This window comes from Macrosteles quadrilineatus, unplaced genomic scaffold (genome assembly GCF_028750875.1).
Source record: "Macrosteles quadrilineatus isolate MER2022 unplaced genomic scaffold, UCM_ALF_1.0 Scaffold_3__2_contigs__length_128488019, whole genome shotgun sequence".
Lineage (NCBI taxonomy): Eukaryota > Metazoa > Arthropoda > Insecta > Hemiptera > Cicadellidae > Macrosteles > Macrosteles quadrilineatus.
Window position 1 is genome coordinate 41,012,897 of NW_026542596.1, and position 22,018 is coordinate 41,034,914.

General features: G+C 35.9%; 1 protein-coding gene across 1 annotated transcript; it reads left to right on the top strand.

Moving 5' to 3' along the window:
• Positions 1–460: 460 nt before the first annotated feature.
• Positions 461–19,095, top strand: LOC128990510 (luciferin sulfotransferase-like). Its single transcript, XM_054412886.1, has 7 exons — positions 461–586; positions 5,125–5,332; positions 9,760–9,859; positions 11,683–11,857; positions 14,321–14,441; positions 15,105–15,199; positions 17,709–19,095. The coding sequence occupies exons 2-7, from the start codon at positions 5,125–5,127 to the stop codon at positions 18,030–18,032; spliced, it is 1,023 nt and encodes a 340-aa protein (XP_054268861.1). The 5' UTR covers positions 461–586; the 3' UTR covers positions 18,033–19,095.
• Positions 19,096–22,018: the final 2,923 nt, after the last annotated feature.

Below are 22,018 nucleotides of genomic sequence, written 5' to 3' on the forward strand. Positions count from 1 at the left end.
GTGGATGCCTCTGCGAACGCCACCTAGAACATCTAATTCCAATTTTGTATAGCACACTCACAATATCCACTTACTGAGAGAAGCTCTAATAATAAACTCCTGCTTTTGTTTTCCACATACTCCTTATGAACGGAAGCGAACCGCATGAAATTTAGGACAGTCATAGTAACCCACTATGGTAAGGTGGAGAACTGAAATTGTAAAAATCGGACTAAAAGGCTTTTCTCTACGTTAAATTAATTTTTAGAGATTTAAAATGGGCCCTATGGGTTTATTGGTCGCCATGGCCACGCCAAGGCATTATTTGAAAGATTATTAAAAAGGTATAAAGGCACATTACAGATACAGAAAAAAGGGGAGAACAATCGGATTAATATCGTTAACATACATACAACGTCCATTTGTTTAGTTACGCCCTTAATATTTACGACACCTATGACATAACGGCAACTGTTGCAGGCCGCGACCTAGCCCTTCACAGCCACTATAGCCTGAGCCGGACAACCTTGCAGAGGAAATGCACCGGAGGAGACCACAGATAGCCAGTCTGTGAGTGATACTCGGACTGTCCACCTCAAACACTACAGTGAGTACAATGCATACAATCACTAAGATTACTGTGGGTTTCAATCGTCTGTTTTGTTTATTTTTTAAATGCCATGCTTTTAGGTGAGGTATCATTTTGTGAAAATGTTTTGGGCTTTACTCATATTTATTTATTGTCTGGTGATATCCAGGACTCTTCGTATTCAGACACTCACAAACTCAGATCACACACAATCGTTCGTTAATTTTTTGTTGTGTTGATTTATATTGGTGTTTTGCAATTTGTTCAAAATTGCATTAAGTTCACGTAAAAACTAATTATGTAAATTATGAATAATTTTAATGCAGATAAAAATATAGTGGGTACTAAAACTAGGGTACGGCAGAATACTTAGAACTAGATTCAAACGTTTAACATCTCACAAATTTGGATTAAAATCAATTATATTATGTCAAAAACTATTTTGTCGTGTGGGATAACTATAACGGATACAATGAATGTTCATAACGTCTTTAATAATGGTAGTGAGAAATCTTTGTAAACAATACATCAACTGAAATTATACATGACTGCCAATTGTAACTGTTGAGAAACTTCCAAGAATGAGTAAACCTCTAATAATAAAATGTAGACAAATGTACCACAAACCACAATCTAAATGAACTTTGTTATGCTGAAAACGAAATATTGTTATTGATCGTGCTTTACATTGTTCTGTGTATGCTGCTTGTTTGTTTTATGTATACTGTTTATTATGTGTATGCTTGTTTGTATGGTGAGTGTTTTTGCCAATGAAGATTCATTATTCATTTCGTGAGTGTTTAAAAGCCGTTGTCGATTTTACTTCAATTTCAAGAGAACGGACTTAACTCCAATACAGAAACAATAGGTTTACTCTAAATTCAAATCTTCCGTTTTTATTTAGCTGTTGTGAATAAAGTGTCACTAGCCAATCAATTGAGATGGAGACACCACTTAGGTACGTATTTTAACCCAAATATGAGTGAAAGATCAGGGTAGAATGGAGTGAGATTTATAGCACTGACTAAGATCAGCTGATTCATCAGTCAGGATCATTCACGGTATTTAAAGCCCAATTTATCAGGGACAGGCTGCCCATTCAAACACAATACAGCTTTAAAACACAAAAACAAAGAAAATGAATCTACTTTAAACAAACTAATTCACAACACAGCTGTATTGATTGTGAACGGTCCAAACCCTGGTTGTAACTATATAGTTTTCTTTGATTTATCATTTCACAAGTAGATTCCCCATCCTATTCTAAAATAAGAAGTACGATATGGATCGAGCTGGCCCTATTTTACGGGTTCAAATCACACCAATCACTAATGGATTTTATATATGTGATAACGCTGCAGCCCTCTTAGGTTTAGCGAACCACCCTGATAGGAACAGTTCCAAGCTAGAACCTAGCAAAAGAAGTACGAATAGGTTTTGATTTGTTCATATTAGTTAAGATTGAATGCACTAAATGTCGACTAAAAGGTTAGGTATATTTGGGTGTGCATTACTCTACAGTTATGTTACTTGAGTAGTGAGTACATGCAATAGTTTACAAACATATTTTTACAGTTAAAATAGCTTCAACATAAGTAGTTTAATAATAAGAAAAAAATAGTTAACGACTAAACTTCCTAACCGGCTGCAACATACTTTTAAACTGGCTTGAGTTTTTTTTCAAATCCTTAGGATGAAACATCTAAAAGTGGTGATCATGTTTATATATGTTGAATTTATTAGTTTTTAAATACCATAGATTATTTTTGTTTGACAACCCACCCAAAACGCGTCACTTGTGACAGACAGAAAAAAACAATCAAAGGTATTAAAACCATTTCGTTGAAAACAAAAGAATTGATTAAACATGAGATTAATCATCCATATGGATCAGCTGTATATCTTAATGTTCACCGGTCCTCACGGACCTGCATATTTTCACTTGTATACCCGGTGACAACGTCAACCCCAGAATCCTTTATAAACATTGATCCTTGCGCCCGACATACCAGCGTCTGGAGGTCTGTGCTTGTACAATAAGTTTATCAGACCACAGGTATGTCTCAAGGGCAACATACTGTTCAATTAAAAGTCAAGGACATCTTCTTCCTGCAAACTCAACAAATATTGCGTCATTCAGCTACTGTTCGCATAAACTTTCCCAGCAGTAATACGATTCAAGTTGTACAAAAGCATTTAGCTGTCTCAGGTGGAAATATTGACTTAGCACACTTGAACTTGGATACTTATTAATCTTCTTATCCTATTGTAAAATCGGAAGCTTATTTTGTATTATGTCCGGTTGCGTTTAGAGAGTTTGGTGTTGACTACATATTTATCCTATAAGGTGTAGGTCTACGGTTTCGTGGTAAAGTTAGAGGACACACAAAAGTTTGAAAACTTTTGTCGTGATCAGTTGGTAAATAAGCTTTTGCTTCGACCAGCAGAAACATTCCTTTTAATCACAACCTTCTCTAATACAAGGCCGCGGTGTTGCTGTATGGCAACGTTGCACCGGCCGGTATATTGCCATGGTAATAGCAGAAACAAGTGTAAACATAAACATTGCACAGACACTTCAAACAGCTGTATCAGTAGGCCGGCATTGCGGTGTTGCCACTTTTGTCCCCACGGCTTTGTAGAGGAGGCTATGCGAGCTAACCATTTAGTCTACTAAATGTTTCCATTTCATAATAAACGTTACAATGTATGCATTACTATTTGAAAGATTGTATTATTTTCGCACAACTGTTTGAGGTTGGTAGCATAACAAGAAATAAACAGTAAACATATACACGCACTGTAACATAATACCGGCCAGAGATTCTTCTAAAACTTATGTTCAGCTGATCCATAAGGACGATAAATCATAAATTCTTTTTGTCTATGGATAAATATAGCAGTAGCAGTATGTTTTTGTAACATTACCGTACTGTGTATGCATTAACATACCTTTGTCAATTGATAGAACTTCAACTTGGATTAGACTTCGTTATCCAAAAGTCAATGGTACGGTATCAGCACTATAAAACGCCAAACGATTATGCACTTTTTATGCTGAAACTTATCAATTAAAAGTCCATGTGGACGATGGTACAATGGAAACAAAGAGTTCCACATTTTGTTATGAACCCGTGATAATTGTTTTATTTTTCGCCATATTGGACTTTGCTAAGAAGATGTGGATTACATAACAAAAAGTTAAAACAAAACAGCCTCTTTATACTGGACGGAGCTAACCTAAAAATTGTCTTCAGCTAATCCTTGGATGAATACAATGGAGTATGTTTACACTATTTATATGATATCCAGCAGCATGTATTATTAGTGGTAGAGTCAGGTGGACTAACCAGTAACCACAGCAACGACCGCTTCAAGGTTAGGGAATTCCGGAATTGAAACTCAGGGCCAATGTCATTTCCCGATATCCTCCAGGGTCACGTGACTCAAACGGCGGGTAATTTTGTCATTTCAAACATCAAAACAAACTGTTTCTTCATTCTTATTAGGAAATTGAGATTAGATTTAAGCGAGCTTGACAAACCAGGGTGCAGATGAATTTAGGATAGGCATAAATAAAGGAGACTAAGTTTAAGATTCGCTGGTTATTTCGCTGTAGGACCATTTCTTAAAAGCCAGGGTCGGGAGGGGAGATTACGTGTGCAACTCTACCAACACCTAAAAAGAACAACTCTATAGTCTGTATGATAGAACCTGTCAACCGTTCTCTTAGCCCTTCGTCTGCCTGGGTCTGGCCAGTCCCCAAGTAGATAGATGGGCCAGGAGACTGGAGACAGGTCCATCATACAAACTATAACAAAACATAGGTAAAGCATTTATTTTGGAGGACCTCTTACCATCCACATGGTTTCTGGGTAGGTACCGGAGTGGTTGTAGTACTCACCCTACAATCTCTTTCATGCAAGCGAGGTTTTGGGTCTGGATTGGATCGTCGATCCAGCTGCTCTCCTGGAACGAGGTTTGAAATTAGCAACTCAGTACCAGGCGTTTCGTGACCATAGTGTGTGATATATGGGTGTATTTGTGATGAAATTGTAATATATTGGAAACAACTGTTAATATTGTTTCATATTTATATTGTTGGTAAAACAAATAATGTATGGTGTTTGGTCTCACCAAAAGGTAACAATAATTTAAAAAATTAATTAGGCTACATAGGATTTTTTAAAATTATATATGAAGCTATAACTTATAAACTAATTGAGAATAAATCTTATGAACAAAAAGTTAGTACTTCTTTTGCTCTTCAAAATGAGATATCAAACAATAAAATTGGTTCAGTAGTTAACAGGTTATAAGAGATTTAAAAACCCAAATTTTCCCCGACAAAAAAATTTCAAAAAACTCCAAAAAGTATGAAAAAAATATGTTTTACTTTAACAGTGGTAAACCTTTTTCTAAGACTAAATGAACCTAAAAAAAGTGTATACGATAATTTTTTAAAAGTCGCTAGTTTCTGCAGCGACTCAGCTTAACTTCTAGCTTTATGTGTTAGTTAGGATAGTGCCATAGAAAATAATTAATATTTGTCTCAGATGAAGCCGACAGATTTCAAGCCGCTGGATGATGACCTGAGTGAAGAGTTGCGGGCATCGTGTCGCCCTGGGCTGATGCCCATGGCGGGTGTGATGGTGTCGCCCCCAGGCACTGCCATGCCCGAGGAGTTCAAACTGTACGCTGAACGTCTACGAGACTTTGAGGTGCGCCCTGACGACACTTGGGTCATCTCATACCCCAAATGTGGTGAGTGTCGAGAAGTAAATTAAAATAAGATTGATGTGACGCTGACACATTGAGGTGTGTTTTATCAAATAAAAAAGCAAAGATGAGTGTTGAATGTGACTGCTTTGTACTGACTATAGTCTGTTCACAAAATTTAGGCAGTTTAAGCTTTGACTATTATCCAAGAGTCAATGGTTTAAGTCATACTTTTCCCGGGTTCTTCCACCACTTTTTTACCCATCTATATGACTGTCATAATCTTGTTATATTACTCTATCCTAAATAGTCAGCTGTTAGTAAATATTAAATACAGTAGTATGCACTTCTTATTGTTACTTTTGTAAACATTACATTAAAAACATATATGGTTTAAAATTTAATGATATAGAGAGATATCTTACTAATATTATAAATCTGAAAGTTTGTGAGTTTGTGTGTATGTTTGTGTGTATGTTTGTGTGTGTGTTTGTGTGTGTGTTGCTCAATCACGCATAAACTACTGGACGGATTGGGCTGAAATTTGGCATGATGATAGCTCACATTCCCGATTAACATTAAAGCATATTCTTATCTCAAAAACCCTTTCGGGCTCCGCCCCAGTGGCTCTGTAGTTCCCCATGTTAATCTTATGATTTTTCATATTTAAAAGGAATTAATGAATCTTAACAGCTGTTTCAATTAAACAAGTTGGTTCTGTTCTATGATGTTCAATAGCATAAAAGTTAAAAGGATTACCAACAGGGTGCAGCACTATTAATTTTTTTTAATATATGACAACAGCTAATTTCCAACCAAAAGGTGAGTGAGCGTAGCGAACGAACTTCAACCTGGAGGCGAGTTAGCGTAGCGAACGAGCTAACCTGAAGGCAAGTGAGCGCAGCGAACGAGCTCCAACCTAAAGGTGAGTGAGCGTAGCGAACAAACTTCAACCAGGGCGTGAATGAGCCATGCGAATACTTATGAAGTTAAACGGGGCGAAGCCCGCGGGTACAGCTAGTATAAGATAAATGATATCTCTTATTTACAATGTGTGTGTATTTAAATAGTACGGTAACAACACTTTTTGGCGACTAGTAAAAACTGAAATAATGACATTTTACATTTTTAAATAATGAAGGAATCATTTCCAACGTCACAACTTCGGATTGGGGATCACCTCTTGCTGCAATACCCAAACCTAACGGCGGAATTTGCCTTTACGTTGACTACAAGTGTGGGGTTAATGACAGATTAGTACAAGAAAATCATCCAATACGTCGCATCGATGATGTGCTCAACAGCCTGAGAAACTCCAAGTACTTTTGTAAGCTTGATTTATTTAAAGCTTATTTACACCTGCAAGTTGATGAAGACAGTGGCAAAATTCAAACTATTTTTCACACAGAGGTACATACAGGATCAACAGACTCAGTTTTGGAATTAAAACTGTTCCAGCCGAATTCAATTGGATCATATCTCAAATCCTCATGGGACTAAAGAAAACAGAAGCCTATTTTGACGATATCATCGTTCATGGAAACACATTTGATGAGTGCCTTTTAAACCTACAAGCATGTCTTCAACATACTATCTAACTACAACTTGCATGTAAACAGAAATAAATGCACTTTTATTACTGAAAAAGTGGAATACTTTGGTCATGCTGTTCAACATGACAAAATCAGCAAGTCTCCATCCAAAGTTCAAGCTATTCAAGATATGCCGCGTCCACACAACGTCGAAGAACTCAAAAGATTTTTGGGTATGGTTACATACTACTCAAGATTTGTACCAGATTTTTCTACATTGTCATTTCCACTCAGATGTCTATTGAAGAAATCAGAACCATGGATGTGGACAGCTACTTGTGAATCTGCATTTCTAAAACTCAAATCAGAACTCTGCAGTGACAGAGTGACCCTAACCTAAACCTCATCCTGAGAACTGATGCTAGTCCTACAGGTGTCACAGCTGTACTAAGTCATGAAATCGAAGGAGTAGAACATCCGATAGCATACGCGTCTCGTTCTTTGAATCTGAGTGAAATGAACTACAGTCAACTTGATCGAGAGGCATTGGCGATAATCTTTAGTGTGAACCATTTCTACAACTATCTACTTGGAAAGAAGTTCATTTTAGTTACAGACAACGAACCATTGACAAGAATTTTTCACAAAAATAAAGCTCTACCTAGATGACGTTAGCTCGACTACTGCGAAACGCTTCATTCCTCATTTGATTACATCTATCGATTCAAGAAGGGAAGTAAGTTAGCAATCAAAATGTAGATTGTTCATCAAGATCTTCAGTCAAAACATGCACTAGTTCAACAGATCAACAAATCGGGGAAGAGGTGAACCAGCTTTATTCCCAATCACTTTTTCAAGTATTCAACTGTGAAATAACTTCAATGACAATCAAAGAAGAGACCGCAAAAGACCATTAAATTAATGTAATAGTTCAAACCCTGAAAAACAAATCTACTGATTCAGAATACACCCTACTTGACGGTATCTTTGTTTCGAAAAGACAGAATTGTAATTACAACATCTTTACGCTCCAAAATACTCAGTGAACTTCATGAAACTCATCTGGGAATAACCAAAATGAAGCAACTCGCTCGACGCTATGTTTACTGGCCAGGAATTGACGGTGAAATCGAAAGACTAGTTAAAGGATGTAAAAGTTGCGCCCTAGTGAAAGCAAGTCCACCTAAAGTTTCAGTACATCCGTGGAACCTACCTGAAACTAACCTAACTGGGACCGAATACATATAGATTATGCCAAGCCTTATGAAAATCACTATTTTCTTGTTTGTATTGACGCAAGATCCAAATGAGCTGAAATCGAAGTGTTGAAGGAAGCAACCACATCTTCAAACCCAATCAATCTGTTAAACAAGATATTTGCTACACATGGGTATCCGAAAGAATGAGTTTCTGATAATGCTACAATATTTACAAGTGAAGAATTCAGAGCTTACTGCAAGATCAACGGCATATTCCAAAAGTTCATCGCCCCTGAGCACCCAGCGACCAATGGCCTTGCATAAGGCAACGTACATACCCTGAAGAACAAATTAAAGTCAGCTTCTGAAGAACCTGGAACCCTGACAGACAAGGTGAAAAAAATCTTATTCTGTTATAGAGCTACTCCGTTAGCTAGGAACCAAACCCCTGCTGAACTCTACCTCAATAGAAAACTAAGGATTCAACTTGATGCCATCTTCCCTTACCAACACCCTAAATCAAATATCCAGCCTGTTTTAAAACCTGTCAGATCGATTCAAGAGGGGGAGAGAGTGCAAGTTCAAATATTCAGTAACAACAGACAAGTTTGGCAGTTTGGAGTAATAAAGAAGAAGCTAGGGAAAAGACATTACATAGTAACACTCGATAGTGGAAGAAATATCAAGGGACACATTAACCAGCTTAGACCAACTCTAGTAATTAAAGAAAATATGGTAACATTTGCACCTGAAAAACCATTTGATGTACCAAAACTCCCAAACCAAACTCCATCTTATCCTGATCAAAGACCCGACCATATTGAACCAGACCAGCATGCAGAAGTTAAAATTCCAGTTCGCTCTCCATGACCAGTAGGACAACGGACAGCCACGTTGCTTACAAGACTTTATCGTTCGAAAATGGTTGATATTCTTCTCAATAAGTGAGGGAGAGTGTCATAATCTTGTTCTATTACTCTATTCTAAATTGTCAGCTGTTAGTAAATATTAAATAGTACACACTTCTTATTGTTACTTTTGTAAACATTACTTTAAAAACATCTATGGTGTTAAAATAAAGAGATATCATTTACAATGTGCGTGTATTTCAATAGTACTGTCATAACCATGACCCAGCTTTTGAAAATTTGTTATCAAAAAAGAACACAGTTGAATTAGCCAGTAGCATAGTGTACATGTGTTGTTAACATTCTATTAATTGTCTATCTTATTTTGCATTTCTGAGATAGTTGATATGACCTAATGAATGCTATTGCTCACAACAAGAGTCCTACCAGCGCAATTTATGAATGTCTCAATTCAACATTGTCCATTTTGATTAACAACAAAACAAAACAAAACTGGCTAAAACTTAAACATGGGGATGAAATTCTAACTCTTTCAATAGTCTAAGCCAAAGCTGTTTCCTTTTCCACCCCTTTTCAGGAATAAAACTAATTACTTTAACCTAGCAACACATGCATTGAAAACTGTCCTTTGCAGTGCAGTATGACAACTAAACTAACACGCCAGCGGTTTGCATTTGATGCACTATAGGGCCGAAAGACATTTCATCCCCCTTCGTCCTTTCCTTGTCAGGGAATTTTTCTCTTCCCACAAATCTAAAACCACTTGCGTCCCTGGGACCATTTACTAAAGCGGCCTTTATAAACTAATATATTTCTTGTGTATTTAGACATTTTAATAATTAATCCGTACAATATTTTTCTGTCTTGTTCAGGAACTACCTGGACGCAAGAAATGGTTTGGCTCATTGGCAACAACTGCGACTTTGATGCCGCGTCTGACAAGCTTCTTCTACAACGGTTCCCCTTCCTTGAGTAAGTTTAACCTTACTTTTACTACAAGGATGAAACCTAGCTCTCAAGGCACTATGTTATTTGGATTTTTGTGAGGGTATCAGGCTTACTCGAATACAAAGAGGTAAAATCTTGCAAAATAATTATTATTAGAATATACTGTCACTGACAGCATTTTCAACCACGGAGGCTATGAGTTGAAGAGAAAATTATAAAGTGTAACTTTTCTCACTGAATCTTTTGTCAGATTGGACTCTTTCCCATTTAGGTAAGCCTGTTATCCTAAAAATACTTAATTTGAATACAATCGGTGACCACTGTAAAGAACTTTATTTTATGAAGTTATCATTTATTAATGACATAAAGTTTGTAAATTCATCGATAAGTTATATCTAAATTTTTCATCGACTTCAATCGGTTTTAAAAGGTTAACTTTTACAGTATTATGAATGTACAAAAGGTAAGTACTAGTGACTGGTAGTAATTTTCTGGTGACACTTTCATATGGGCCAAGTGGAATGATGCTCAACCAAGAACCAACTATTATTTAACCACTTCATTCAGCTTATGTGGTTAAGATATTATTCAATTAAGTTCTGTCTACGAGTATATTATTAAAACAATTTGTTAGATTTTTGTGTGCAGCAAATTGACCCCTAAATATTTATTTCTATAGGCATATTGCGTATCGATTTAAAGCTCTTATCCTCTAGATGTGCCTTTTGTGGGTTTGGGTGATATCCTGTAATAGCCCTTTTTCCTATAGGCTTTTAAAATTTCATGGTTTGTGCTGAATTCAGTTGTCAACCATCAGAAGTTTTTCAAGTTTACATTTGTTTACATCAAAACAGATGGCCATGATACAACTTTGTTCACATCCATACAAAAATGGGGTTATTTGTAGTTGGTGATGTTTCAGTGCATTAAATTAAAATGTTGTAATGTTATTTGTATAAAATGTAAAGAAGAAAATGACTACGTTAGATTTTGTGTTTTCACAGTATGTTTTATTGTTGTTTTAGGGTATTCAAGTAAAATATTGTAATGTTATTTGTTTGAAAAGTAAAGAAGAAAAGGGCTTACATTATATTTTTTTGTGTTTTCATGGTACGTTTCATTAGTATTTGTAATTTTTCTAAGATACCTCGAAGAGATTGCGCAGGCAATGAAAATAGTAGGGCTCGCTAGGCAAATAGTAGGGGTATGATGAGAAATAATCGTTTTTCAACCTTATCAACTATATATCAAATATATCACGGATTTTGAAGTCACTAAGTGACGCAGGTTGCTAGTAAAAATTAGTTGTACACTGTCAAGAAGTGAAATCTTTCAAAGAAATTATACTAAAAATCCAGAGAATCCAGGCTCTTTTAGTTACCATAAAAACTTCATGGATAAATTAATTCCATCTGGTTGTACTTTGCTGAGTATCTGGAATGTTGAGCAATGCATTGGAATGTGGGCCATGATGGGCTGATATAAGCTATCCCACCAAACAGTGTTTCTTAACATTCCTGCTCCGAGTGTGGAGCGCTATAGTAGTTTCTATATCACCTTCTGATGTCGTCAACATTCACCAACTGTAGGGTGCACAATATTTGAAAAAGCTCATGATTATTTTAAAAAGTCATAATTTTAGTTGATGATTATCCTTTACCAATTTACGTTCAAGATAAAAACATCCTTTGATCCCTCACCATTCCTAGTAAACGTGCCGATTGATTAGCCAACACTACTGTCAAAAACAAGTACCGCCACTAGCTGGAATAAAATAAACACAAACTTACAGGTTGAGTAAATGACAGTCCACAGTAATTGATGTTTACCATTTCTGTGTTTTACAGGGCTGTCAGTATCATCCCACAGCCAGAAGTCGATGAGCAAGCCCAGTTCCTGGATGAACACGTTTTGTTTGCAGACACCATCCAGTTTGTGGAGGAACTCCCGTCTCCAAGGTTCATCAAGAGCCATCTTCCCGTCGAGCTCCTGCCCAAGCAAATCTGGACTAAGAAACCCAAGGTAAATATTAAGTTAATTCTTCCAGTTCAGACTGGAATCTAGACTAGACGTACAAGTCCTAAGTTCACTTGTAAGGAACACCATTCTTAGATCTGTAGCTGATGTGTACGCTTTGCGATGATACCTACCAGTAAGTGGCGAGGAGCCTCATTGCAGTGTACAATCAAACTATGGATGTATGCTCAAAAACTATCCTTACTTACAAAACCGTCCTCATTGTGGAAATCACTAAAGTTTCAATAATTTTTTAAAGTTTTGATCAATATCTTTTTAGCTGTTTTTTTATCAAATTTTTTTGTCAGACCTAACTTATTATGTGTTTTTTTTTTGGAAACCATTAAAAATATGAAAAACACACCTGAAGATACCGTGGTATACCCACATACTAAATTTCATCAAAATCAGACAACAGGTGTATTCTGTAGCTCTGTACACCATCCACACATACACACACACACACACACACTCAAATATTACTTCGAAAACCACCTTTTGGGTTCAGGGGGACCCAAACAAAATTGATATATCCCCCCAAATCTCAAACTCTAAAATATAAAAAAATACTTTGTTCATATACTGTATAGAGGGAGAAAGTAAAAATAAAAAAAACCATGCAGCACACTTTTGGGCTTTTAATGTTAATATTAACGAAACTGTTAAACTGTTTTCGACATTAAACATATGGTTTAAAATGATTACTAACACATGTGCGACGCAGATGTTTAAATTCTACTAGATGTCAAAGTAAAAAACTTCAAACACAGCAACCAAACCACTTTACCATAATTTGGGAATAATCTTAGAAATACAAATAAATATAAATGGAAATTTAATTTCAAAAAGGTCATAAGACCTCTTTTAATCGCGACTGTATTTTGAGGACAATTTCGTTCATTTTCAGTTTTGTTGTTTGTTGACAGTTTGCGCCGTGATTGCGGAACCAAGCATGAGAAAACATATGATACAAAATGCATGAATAGGTGTTAATGTTTGTGTATATACACATATTTATACTATACTCTGTCTGAATTTAATGTGCGGTTGAAGGACAAATTTGTTTTCCCCTGTTTTCTCCCTGGCCCCTGCCACCACAACATATTAGCCTACAGCTGATTCATACTGTTTATAATTTTACAACAGTTGTCACTTTGTTTACATTTTAGTAGTAAACAACATTGTGATTATTCTGATGGTATTTTTTTGCAGTTTAATATTATTCAGTCTGTGTTTAATTGATTAGTGTTAATTAGAAATGGCCAAAAGGTGCCAAGACATTACTATTCAAACTAAAAATACAATTTTTAGAGTGTACAATTATTTAAAAAAGCACTTATTATAAATCTGCAGTATGACACTGACTCTGATGGCTTAAGCGAAGATGATGGTGAATATCTACTTTCCAGTACTTTTTAACGTCCACATTACAACTAATATTTGTTAAATTTACACCATTGTGTTCATTTTGTGGTTTAATATATGTTTTAAAAATCAAATTAAATTTATATGTTTTTACGAGATTTGTTTTCTATTTGGTGTGTACTAAGGCGTATTGGCCTTTTATTATTAAGGATTTGAAATATTTATACAATTAGTAAACGATGAAAAATGCAAACACTTTAATATAGCTGTTACATACAAATGGTTTAATTTCTGTGTATCTCCAAACATAACTCGTTCATTCAAAATGGTATGATCAATTTGTTATGTTAGTTTATCCTCAGTAAAAGAAAATTGAATGCTTACTTGTCATTTACCTAGTGAGTTTAATGTTGTACACTGATTACTCAGGCATAAACAGGATAACCCAATGGTTTTCATCCTGATCTGACCTTAGGGCTCCGCTAGAGACATTGACAAAGTTCCTATTACCGACGGTATTAAAATAACAACTAAATAAAGAAGTGAAGAATCACTTTTAGAATTTTTAAACAAGTTTACCACGATATTAACTAATTTAATAATGTATAGTTACATTACCAGAACTGAAATTGTATTTAAAACAATCCATCAAAAGCAAAAATGTTAGTCCAGGATTATGTATATTACATTATAACAAAACTTTTAGTGAAATTAAAATTGATACGTAGATTATTTATTGTTAAAATAAATCTTATTGTTTTATTATGTGTGTAGTTCAATCATAATAAACAAATGCTTCCTAAAAACCTGTCTGCAATATAAAACAGATGATTGTTACAGGGGATTTCAGTGTAGAAAAGGGTAAATGAGTGGGAGATTTACCATGATAGGGAAATCATATGTTGAATTCCAACCGCACAATTATTTTAGACATACTATAATATACTGTTTACTTTGGTAAATAAATGGTCTCTCATCCCAGCAAAATACAGACAACAGTTAACAGTTATTTCCTATTGAATTTTGATGTGAATCATCTGGGCAACTACTCTATTATTATGAAAACCAAGTACATTAATCTGATTGTGATATTGTCTGTTACAGATAATTTATGTGACTAGGAACCCTATGGATGCTGCCATTTCGTATTACCACCACCATCGACTTTGGAATGGTTATGTTGGATCATATGAAACCTTTATGGAGGGATTTCTCAATGATAAATGTAAGTGTATTGTTATGAAAATTATACATAGTAACTCCCATAGAAAATATGGTATAAAATGAGGAAAACTATAGTCTATATGATGTCACCTGTCTCCTGACCCTGTTTACCTGATACTGGCTCAGGCCTTAAACAGTTTGCCACTTCCCAGGTCAAGAGAGAGGATCTGGTTTTTTTCCTATGAAACTAGGCACAAGCCTGGGATTGTTTTTCACATTACTCCAGTCTAGAGAGCTAGGGGTTACTGCATTATCACTTAGATAAAATCCATTAGTCGATTTTGCGGGATTTGGACCCAGGACTTCAGGGACCAAAGCTCCCCAGAAGACAGGTTCCATCATACAGAGTATAGCTAACACACAATGCTATACAAAATTATTGGTTTTGAGTTATTTTTCAATGTAGAAATTATATGTTGAAACAGTGCATTTGAAAACCTTAAACATATTATGTTTACGTTTTTCAAGTGGACTAAGTTTTTTTGTGTTCAGCTTCTCATCTGTGTATTTTTCAAACAACTTATGCAAATGGTGCTCCTCTTTCTGTTGTTGGAGTATAATTATAAATTACAAACATATTAACTTTGTTAATTTGTATCAGTAAACAAACTTAACATATTTATACAACTGAAATCAAGATATAAATTAATGTTTTGTTGCACAGTGGTCTACAGCCCTTTCTGGAACCATGTATTGGAATACAAGAAATTGGAAAATCAAGAACATGTCCTGATAATATCGTTTGAAGAAATGAAAAGAGTAAGTATACCATTCAGTTGTATGAGAGTATATAAGTTGCTAGAATTGCTAAGAAGGTAGAAACAAACAAAAAAAAAAAACTGTAAAACCGTAACAGATTCTAGAGTGTGGGTATTGGAGCTTACCTTACCTTACCTCCTTGGCCACTCAAACCTAAGAAGGTTTTTGGCCTCGCCAACAAGTTGCCTCCACTGCTGCCGGTCTGCCGCCATGTCAAGAGATGCCCCCACTCTGTGTAGGTCTTTCTGGACTTGGTCTCTCCATCTCAACTTCGGTCTTCCTAGTGGGCGAGTGCCTCGTGGTTGTCCATTGGCGATCTTCTTAAGCATACTTTCTTCTTCCCTTCTTTCTACATGGCCTGCCCATCTCAGTCGTCTACTCTTCACTATGGCTACAATGTCTGGTTCTTTGTACAGTTCTCAGAGCTCTCGGTTTTTTCTTATTCGCCACATACCTTCTTCATTTATAGGTCCGAAAATCTTCCTCAAAATTTTGTTCTCAAAAATGATAAGTTTGTTTTCATGATTTTTAGTTAATGTCCAGGTTTCCGAACCATATAAAAGGACTGGTTGAATTAAAGTTTTATAGATTCTTAATTTTGTGTTTTGGGATAGTATTTTTGAACTAAGTATTTTTGATACGCCCCAGAAACATTTGGTTGCTGCAATCAGTCTCTTTTCTATTTCTGTCCCTCTTTCGTTATTCCAGTTAACTGAGACTCCGGGGTATTTAAATTCGTTTACTCTTTCAAAATTATGGTTATTGACCCTAAAAGGTTCAGCTCCTTCAATTTGGGTTCTTCCGACTTTCAGATATTTTGACTTCTCTTCACTTATTTTAAGTCCAAACTTATTTGCTTCCCTTATAATAATCTCAGTAAGCTTACCTAGGTCCTCTTTTGATTCTGCAACTAATGCAACATCATCCGCAAAAGCAAGTGTGTTTACTATAGATCCGAGGTTTATTCCAGCTTCGATATGTTTGGTGCTTTTTAAGGTTTCTTCTATTGCAATATTGAAAAGAATTGGTGAAAGTCCATCCCCTTGTCTAACCCCTGAATGGGTTTAAAAGGTTTCTGAGTATTCATTTTCTATCTTAACTTTACTTTTGGAACCTTCAACACATATCTTTGTCAAATTTATCAGTTTGTCGGGAATTCCAATTTTCTGCATTGTTTCCCAGAGTTTGGGTCTTTTTATGGTATCATAAGCTTTTACAAAGTCAATGAACAGGATATAACACTCTTTATTATATTCCCAATACTTTGATATTATCTCTCTAATCACAAAAATTTGATCCGTTGTTGAGCGTCCGTTGATGAAACCAGTTTGATGGTCTTCAATGAATTCTTCTGCATACGGTTTTGTTCTGTTTAATAAAATCTTAGACAATATTTTGTAAGTTGAGTTAAGTAGGGATATTCCTCTAAAATTGCTACAAGTTTCTTTGTCTCCTTTTTTGTGGATCGGGATTATTACAGATTCACTCCATTCTATAGGCATTTCTTCCATATTCGCTGAATCAGTTTATGAATTTCTCTAGTAGCATTCTTACCACATTGTTTCATAACCTCTATTGCTATATCGTCTTCACCTGGTGCTTTTCCATTTTTTAAGTTTTGAATTGCTTCCTTAACTTCTTCCAGGGATGGTTCTTGTATACATGGGTATTGGAGCTATATCACGTTAATTTTGAAATTGAGATAGACATAAGGTAGAAATAGCCTTTAAATTTTGGATACTGGTGTTCTAACAATGGCCAAAGAAACTGTAGCTCAATGATAATGTTTTGATTTGATTAGAGTTTAGCTGGCTTTCCAACAAAATTACAACAAATACAAACTTACATTGCTACAAATTTTTTCTTCCTTTAAATTTTGAGCCTTATAAAACAAAAAACTTTTAATTTTCTTACTACTGTATTACATTTGACAGTAATCACAAAATAGTAGTTTTCATCACTAGCTCTTTTTGGTACTCTTTCCCAGCCGAACTGGGAAATACATTAAGTACCTTCTAATCGTTACAAAATTACACCAGCTGTCTGAAATTGTGAAAAAATAGTAGTTCGGATTGTTAACATTGAAATGTCAACGCAAAGATAAACATTGTCAGGTAAGAATTTCCTAAAGCTTCCTTTGAGTGAGACCAAATAATATTTACTTTTGAAAACCTCACCTCAAAACTGTCTAACATCCACGGGGCGATCCCGAGAGGAACTCAAGGAAGTTAATAGGCCTATGACGTTCCTAGATATGTGGACCATCTTTGGCCAATTTTGGCTGTATCGGTTTAGTATTTTAGCTGTGACGGCTGCCCAGACAGACAGACAGACACCACCTCAATTTTATTAGCCTATAGTATAGATTTTAATAATAGTTTCAATCAGTACTTGGGTTTGCTGGTACAGGGAAGATAATAAAGAGTTATCCCATTGACTAAAGACTAAACATTCCAATGATGATCTCGGAAGTAAAAGTGAATTTACAACGTAATATATTTGCTTTCAGGATCTCAAATCAGTTATCCAACAAACATCTGATTTCCTGGGGAAGACATTGACTGCAGAACAGATTGTAGAGTTGTCAGAACATCTGAGCTTCTCCAACATGAAGAACAACCCGGCCATCAACGGAGAAGACTTCATCAAGGAGGTGAAGGAGAAACACGACATGCCAGAGGACGACCCGGAGCTGACCTTCATCAGGAAGGGACAAGTCGGAGGCTGGAAGAAGGAGTTGCCACATCACTTTGTGGAGAAGTTCAAGTCTTGGACGAAGGAGAAACTCAGAGGGACGACTTATACAGAGGAAGACTTCTATTTGACCCAGTGATCAGTGATTGCACACAGCAGCATCACCTCAAAAGACAACTAGACAAGATAGTTTGTGTCGTATTTGAATGGACTTGAACCAGTTGTGGCGATCAGGTGGGGGAAGCTCACCCCCCACATTTACAGGAATACAGAATATCATAGACACCTGCAGGAATTTTCTTCAGGTGGTAAACCAATATCTACTAGTGAATGGAGGAAAAGGCCTTGCTCCACAAACAAATTGATATGAAACACTTTAAAACATAATTGTTGTATTTATAATAGCCAGACTTAACATTTTAAGTTTTACTTTTGGAGACTTAAAATATTTAAATTAAATTGAAATATCAGTCTTACATAAAGCCGCGTTTACACAAGGACAGTTAGGACAGGAGGACAGCAGGCAGGTTACTTGCCTCTAATGTATTTCAAGTTACCTGCCAACTGTCGTGTAAATGCGGCTTAGTTAAAAAATATTTTTAGTATTTATGTAAACATACAAGAATTTACTGTCTGATTTGAGGTTATTTTCTTTGGAACATCTGGTCCGTGACAGCTTATTCAATTTTTTTCCATCCTAATTAAATTTTGGCAACTCATCTGCTCTCTTGGCTAAAACCATTGTACCTTCACTTCAACAAATAGACTCTTTAAAAATACTGCACAAGAATCAAAATGCAAATACGTAGGTCTACTAGTTTATTATTGTTAGATTAGCTATATTTTGTACTATTTTGTTTATTTATTGTTATTGTAATTATCATTGTATATTATTCAAATATAAATTTGTATAATTCAAATGTTAGTTTAAAGATAAATTAGGGAAAACATTCGTATTGTATATTGTAAGATGTGAACAATGTTAGTTATTATAACAAGTTATTTTAAGTTAAGTTATTAACTTATTAAGTTTCAATTACTTTGATATGTACTTATTATATTTTTAATACAAGCTCACAATTTAAACTTTGTGCATAATTACATCAACATAATCATGTCAAACATAATAATGTTTCAAAATATAATAAAAAGGTAATAGGGTGAATTATACTTCTATCAAATAAAAAGTAGTACTGTCTTAATGGAGTATTATTTTATTTGTAGGCCATACCAAATTTTAGCGAATTTCCCGTATAGGGAATAAACTATTACCGTAGTACTCATGGTAAGACCTGGACCCAGGACCGATTTACTTTTTTATTTTGAGCTCCCTAGAGGCCAAAACTACAATCCGTTCAGATTCATATATATGTGTCCGTTAGCACGATAACTCAAGCAAAAATGGTCCGATTTTTATTCAATTTGGTATAAACGTGTAAACCTATTCAAACGAGTTCGCGAACCAGCATGATCAGACAATGGGAACCGGGATTTATGGAGGGTTGTATGGTGTAAATATAGATTTTTCCCATTTTAGACCCTAAAAACACAAAATTTCACAATTTATTTCCAAACCATTTTGTAGAGCTTAAAAAAACAAATAATTTAGTATATTGAAGCGTTATTGTGTGCCTAATGGTTACGGAGAAAATTCCAAAAAATTTTAAATTTAAAATTCCCATGTTATTCTTATGGAGAATAAGTCAACTGTTGTAGTTTGCTTGTTTATGAACATATGTTGATCGAATTTGGAAAATACATTAATTTCTTACTACACTATTTACATTTTACAAAAAAAACTTTTTACCCTCCCTGTTGCAGCAAACCTAAGAACTCGTTAAACTATAATTCTATTTATATAGGGAATAAAAATGTGATATTTTTAAAGGAGGAATTTTAGTGCAAATCCAATTAGGCTAATGGAAATTTGCAAAGTCTGCATGTTTGCTGCGGTGGGGGTATTATATTTTTGTCTGTGGATTTCAATAGAATTACCGTACAAATGTAAGGGACAAAACTATGATGAAATACATTTCGTTACACAACAAATATATCCTGGAGAAGTGCTACCCCCAGATATTCTTTATAGCTCAGTGAGTGAATGTAGATGTAAACATAGTAGATGAAAACGATGGAGGTTGAAATAGGCACGCCAACATGTTTGTCAATATGTCATGTAGTTGTGGTGCATGCTACTGTAGCTATAATTTCATTGTTTGCATAAGTTAAGCGTGATTAACACAACTTCATACAGTATTTTGCTTCAATCTATACTTATAAAAGTCAAACACCACTCACTGACTCAGTGATCACTATATCTCAAAATCTACTAACCTTAAGAACTCAGTAATTGGGATGGAGATTCTAATTAGGCTTTAGGTATGCAATAAGAAGCGTTTTCAAGAAATAGCTTGTTAGAAAGACATTTCCCTGTAGATGTGCAGAATCCCTTCATAAATTAAAATAGGCTAAAAAATAAGCACAAAAATGAATTTAAAACATAATAAAAATAAACATGGACCTTATGGGTTGCTATGCTGGTGATGAAATAACAACGCATTATAAACAGAAAATCAAAACAATTGGATGAAATTCCAATCACATGTTTTATTTAAAGCGTAGGGTGAAAAGAAGTCTGTATATTACCATAGAGAAAACATACTCCCTTAGTCTTGTGTTGCTTAGTCTATGATATTACGAAATTTTGGTTGAGTTTTCGACCACTGGACGACCTATAGTATTATTTAATGTGTTCAGAATATCAATGTCAAAGGAACGATTATTTGCACTCGAGTTTCACCTAATATTCTAAGGGATGGCATCTGGCATCTGGCATCTATCTTCTTCTATCACTAGGCTATTTTATGATCATTTGGGAGCTCAAGAGAGAAGATCAAGTGCAGCTGCCCCCCCCCCCCACGCCCCTCTTTGAGTACGACCATGTCTCACAGATCTTTGTTGCTGCTTGCTGCTTGGTTCAAATAATCTGTAAATGAAAATAAATAAAATATAAACGCAAAAAAATTAATAGTGCTGAACCCTACTGGTAAACCTTATAACCTCTTTTGCTATTGAATAAGAACCAATTTTTGTAGTTGAAACAGCTTACGTAACTTAATTCTTTAATTCCTTTTAAATATGAATATACTCATAAGGTTAATATGGGAAATTCTAGAGCTACTGGCAGTGCCGGATGTAGGATACTTGCGGCCCTAGGCCAAATTACTTGATTTACTGACACTTGCCTCAGGGTAGCGTCTTAGCCCCAGCTCTTTATAACATTTACACTAACGAAAAGGTTGACATTGCAGTCAATGACATGGCTCGGATTGTAACTGGGTGTTTGAAACCAACCCCAGTACACAAACTCTATCCTATCATAGGGATCGCCCCTCCATCAATCCGACATGATGTCGCTGCCGACGCAGAAAGGACTAAGCAAGAGACAGACCCTCGTCACCCATTACACGGCCACCAACCTGCAGAGCGACGGCTTTGGTCCAGAAAGAGCTCTTTATCACGGACACGAGTCCTGGATGAATCACTCTCAAGCAAGTGAGACCACGTTGACTAACCCTCCCATACCAGCCAGGGGGGAACTGGCTCCTGGTGGAGGCCTTCATTACACGGTGTGGAAGACCCTAAATCGAATTAGGGTCGAGGTACCAAAATGCAAGACAAACATGCAGAAATGGGGTCTCTTACCAGACGAAGAAAACAGCGCGTGTGGTGCTGTTCAGGATCCTGGCCATCTGCTGATCTGCCCACGCCTAGACCAGTCTTGCACATTAGATGATCTTTTACATGCGAATGACAAAGCCATATCGGTAGCTAATTTTTGGAAAAGCGAAGTCTGATTTCCGGACACGGAAAGAAAGTAAGTATCCTTGACACTACCAACCGCAGCGAAATCGTGATCATATCCCGTGAGCTGTAACCTTGAGGACATCATCACCGTCACCCACGACAGCAGTGAAATCATGAACACCTCCCGCAGGCCGCAATCACGGGGACACAACACGGTCACCCGTGGCTGAGGTTTAAGGTGTGACCCACATTGGAAGCGGATTTTTTTCTGATCAGCCAGCCAGACCAGACCAGACCAAACTCTTCAGACCGGAAGCG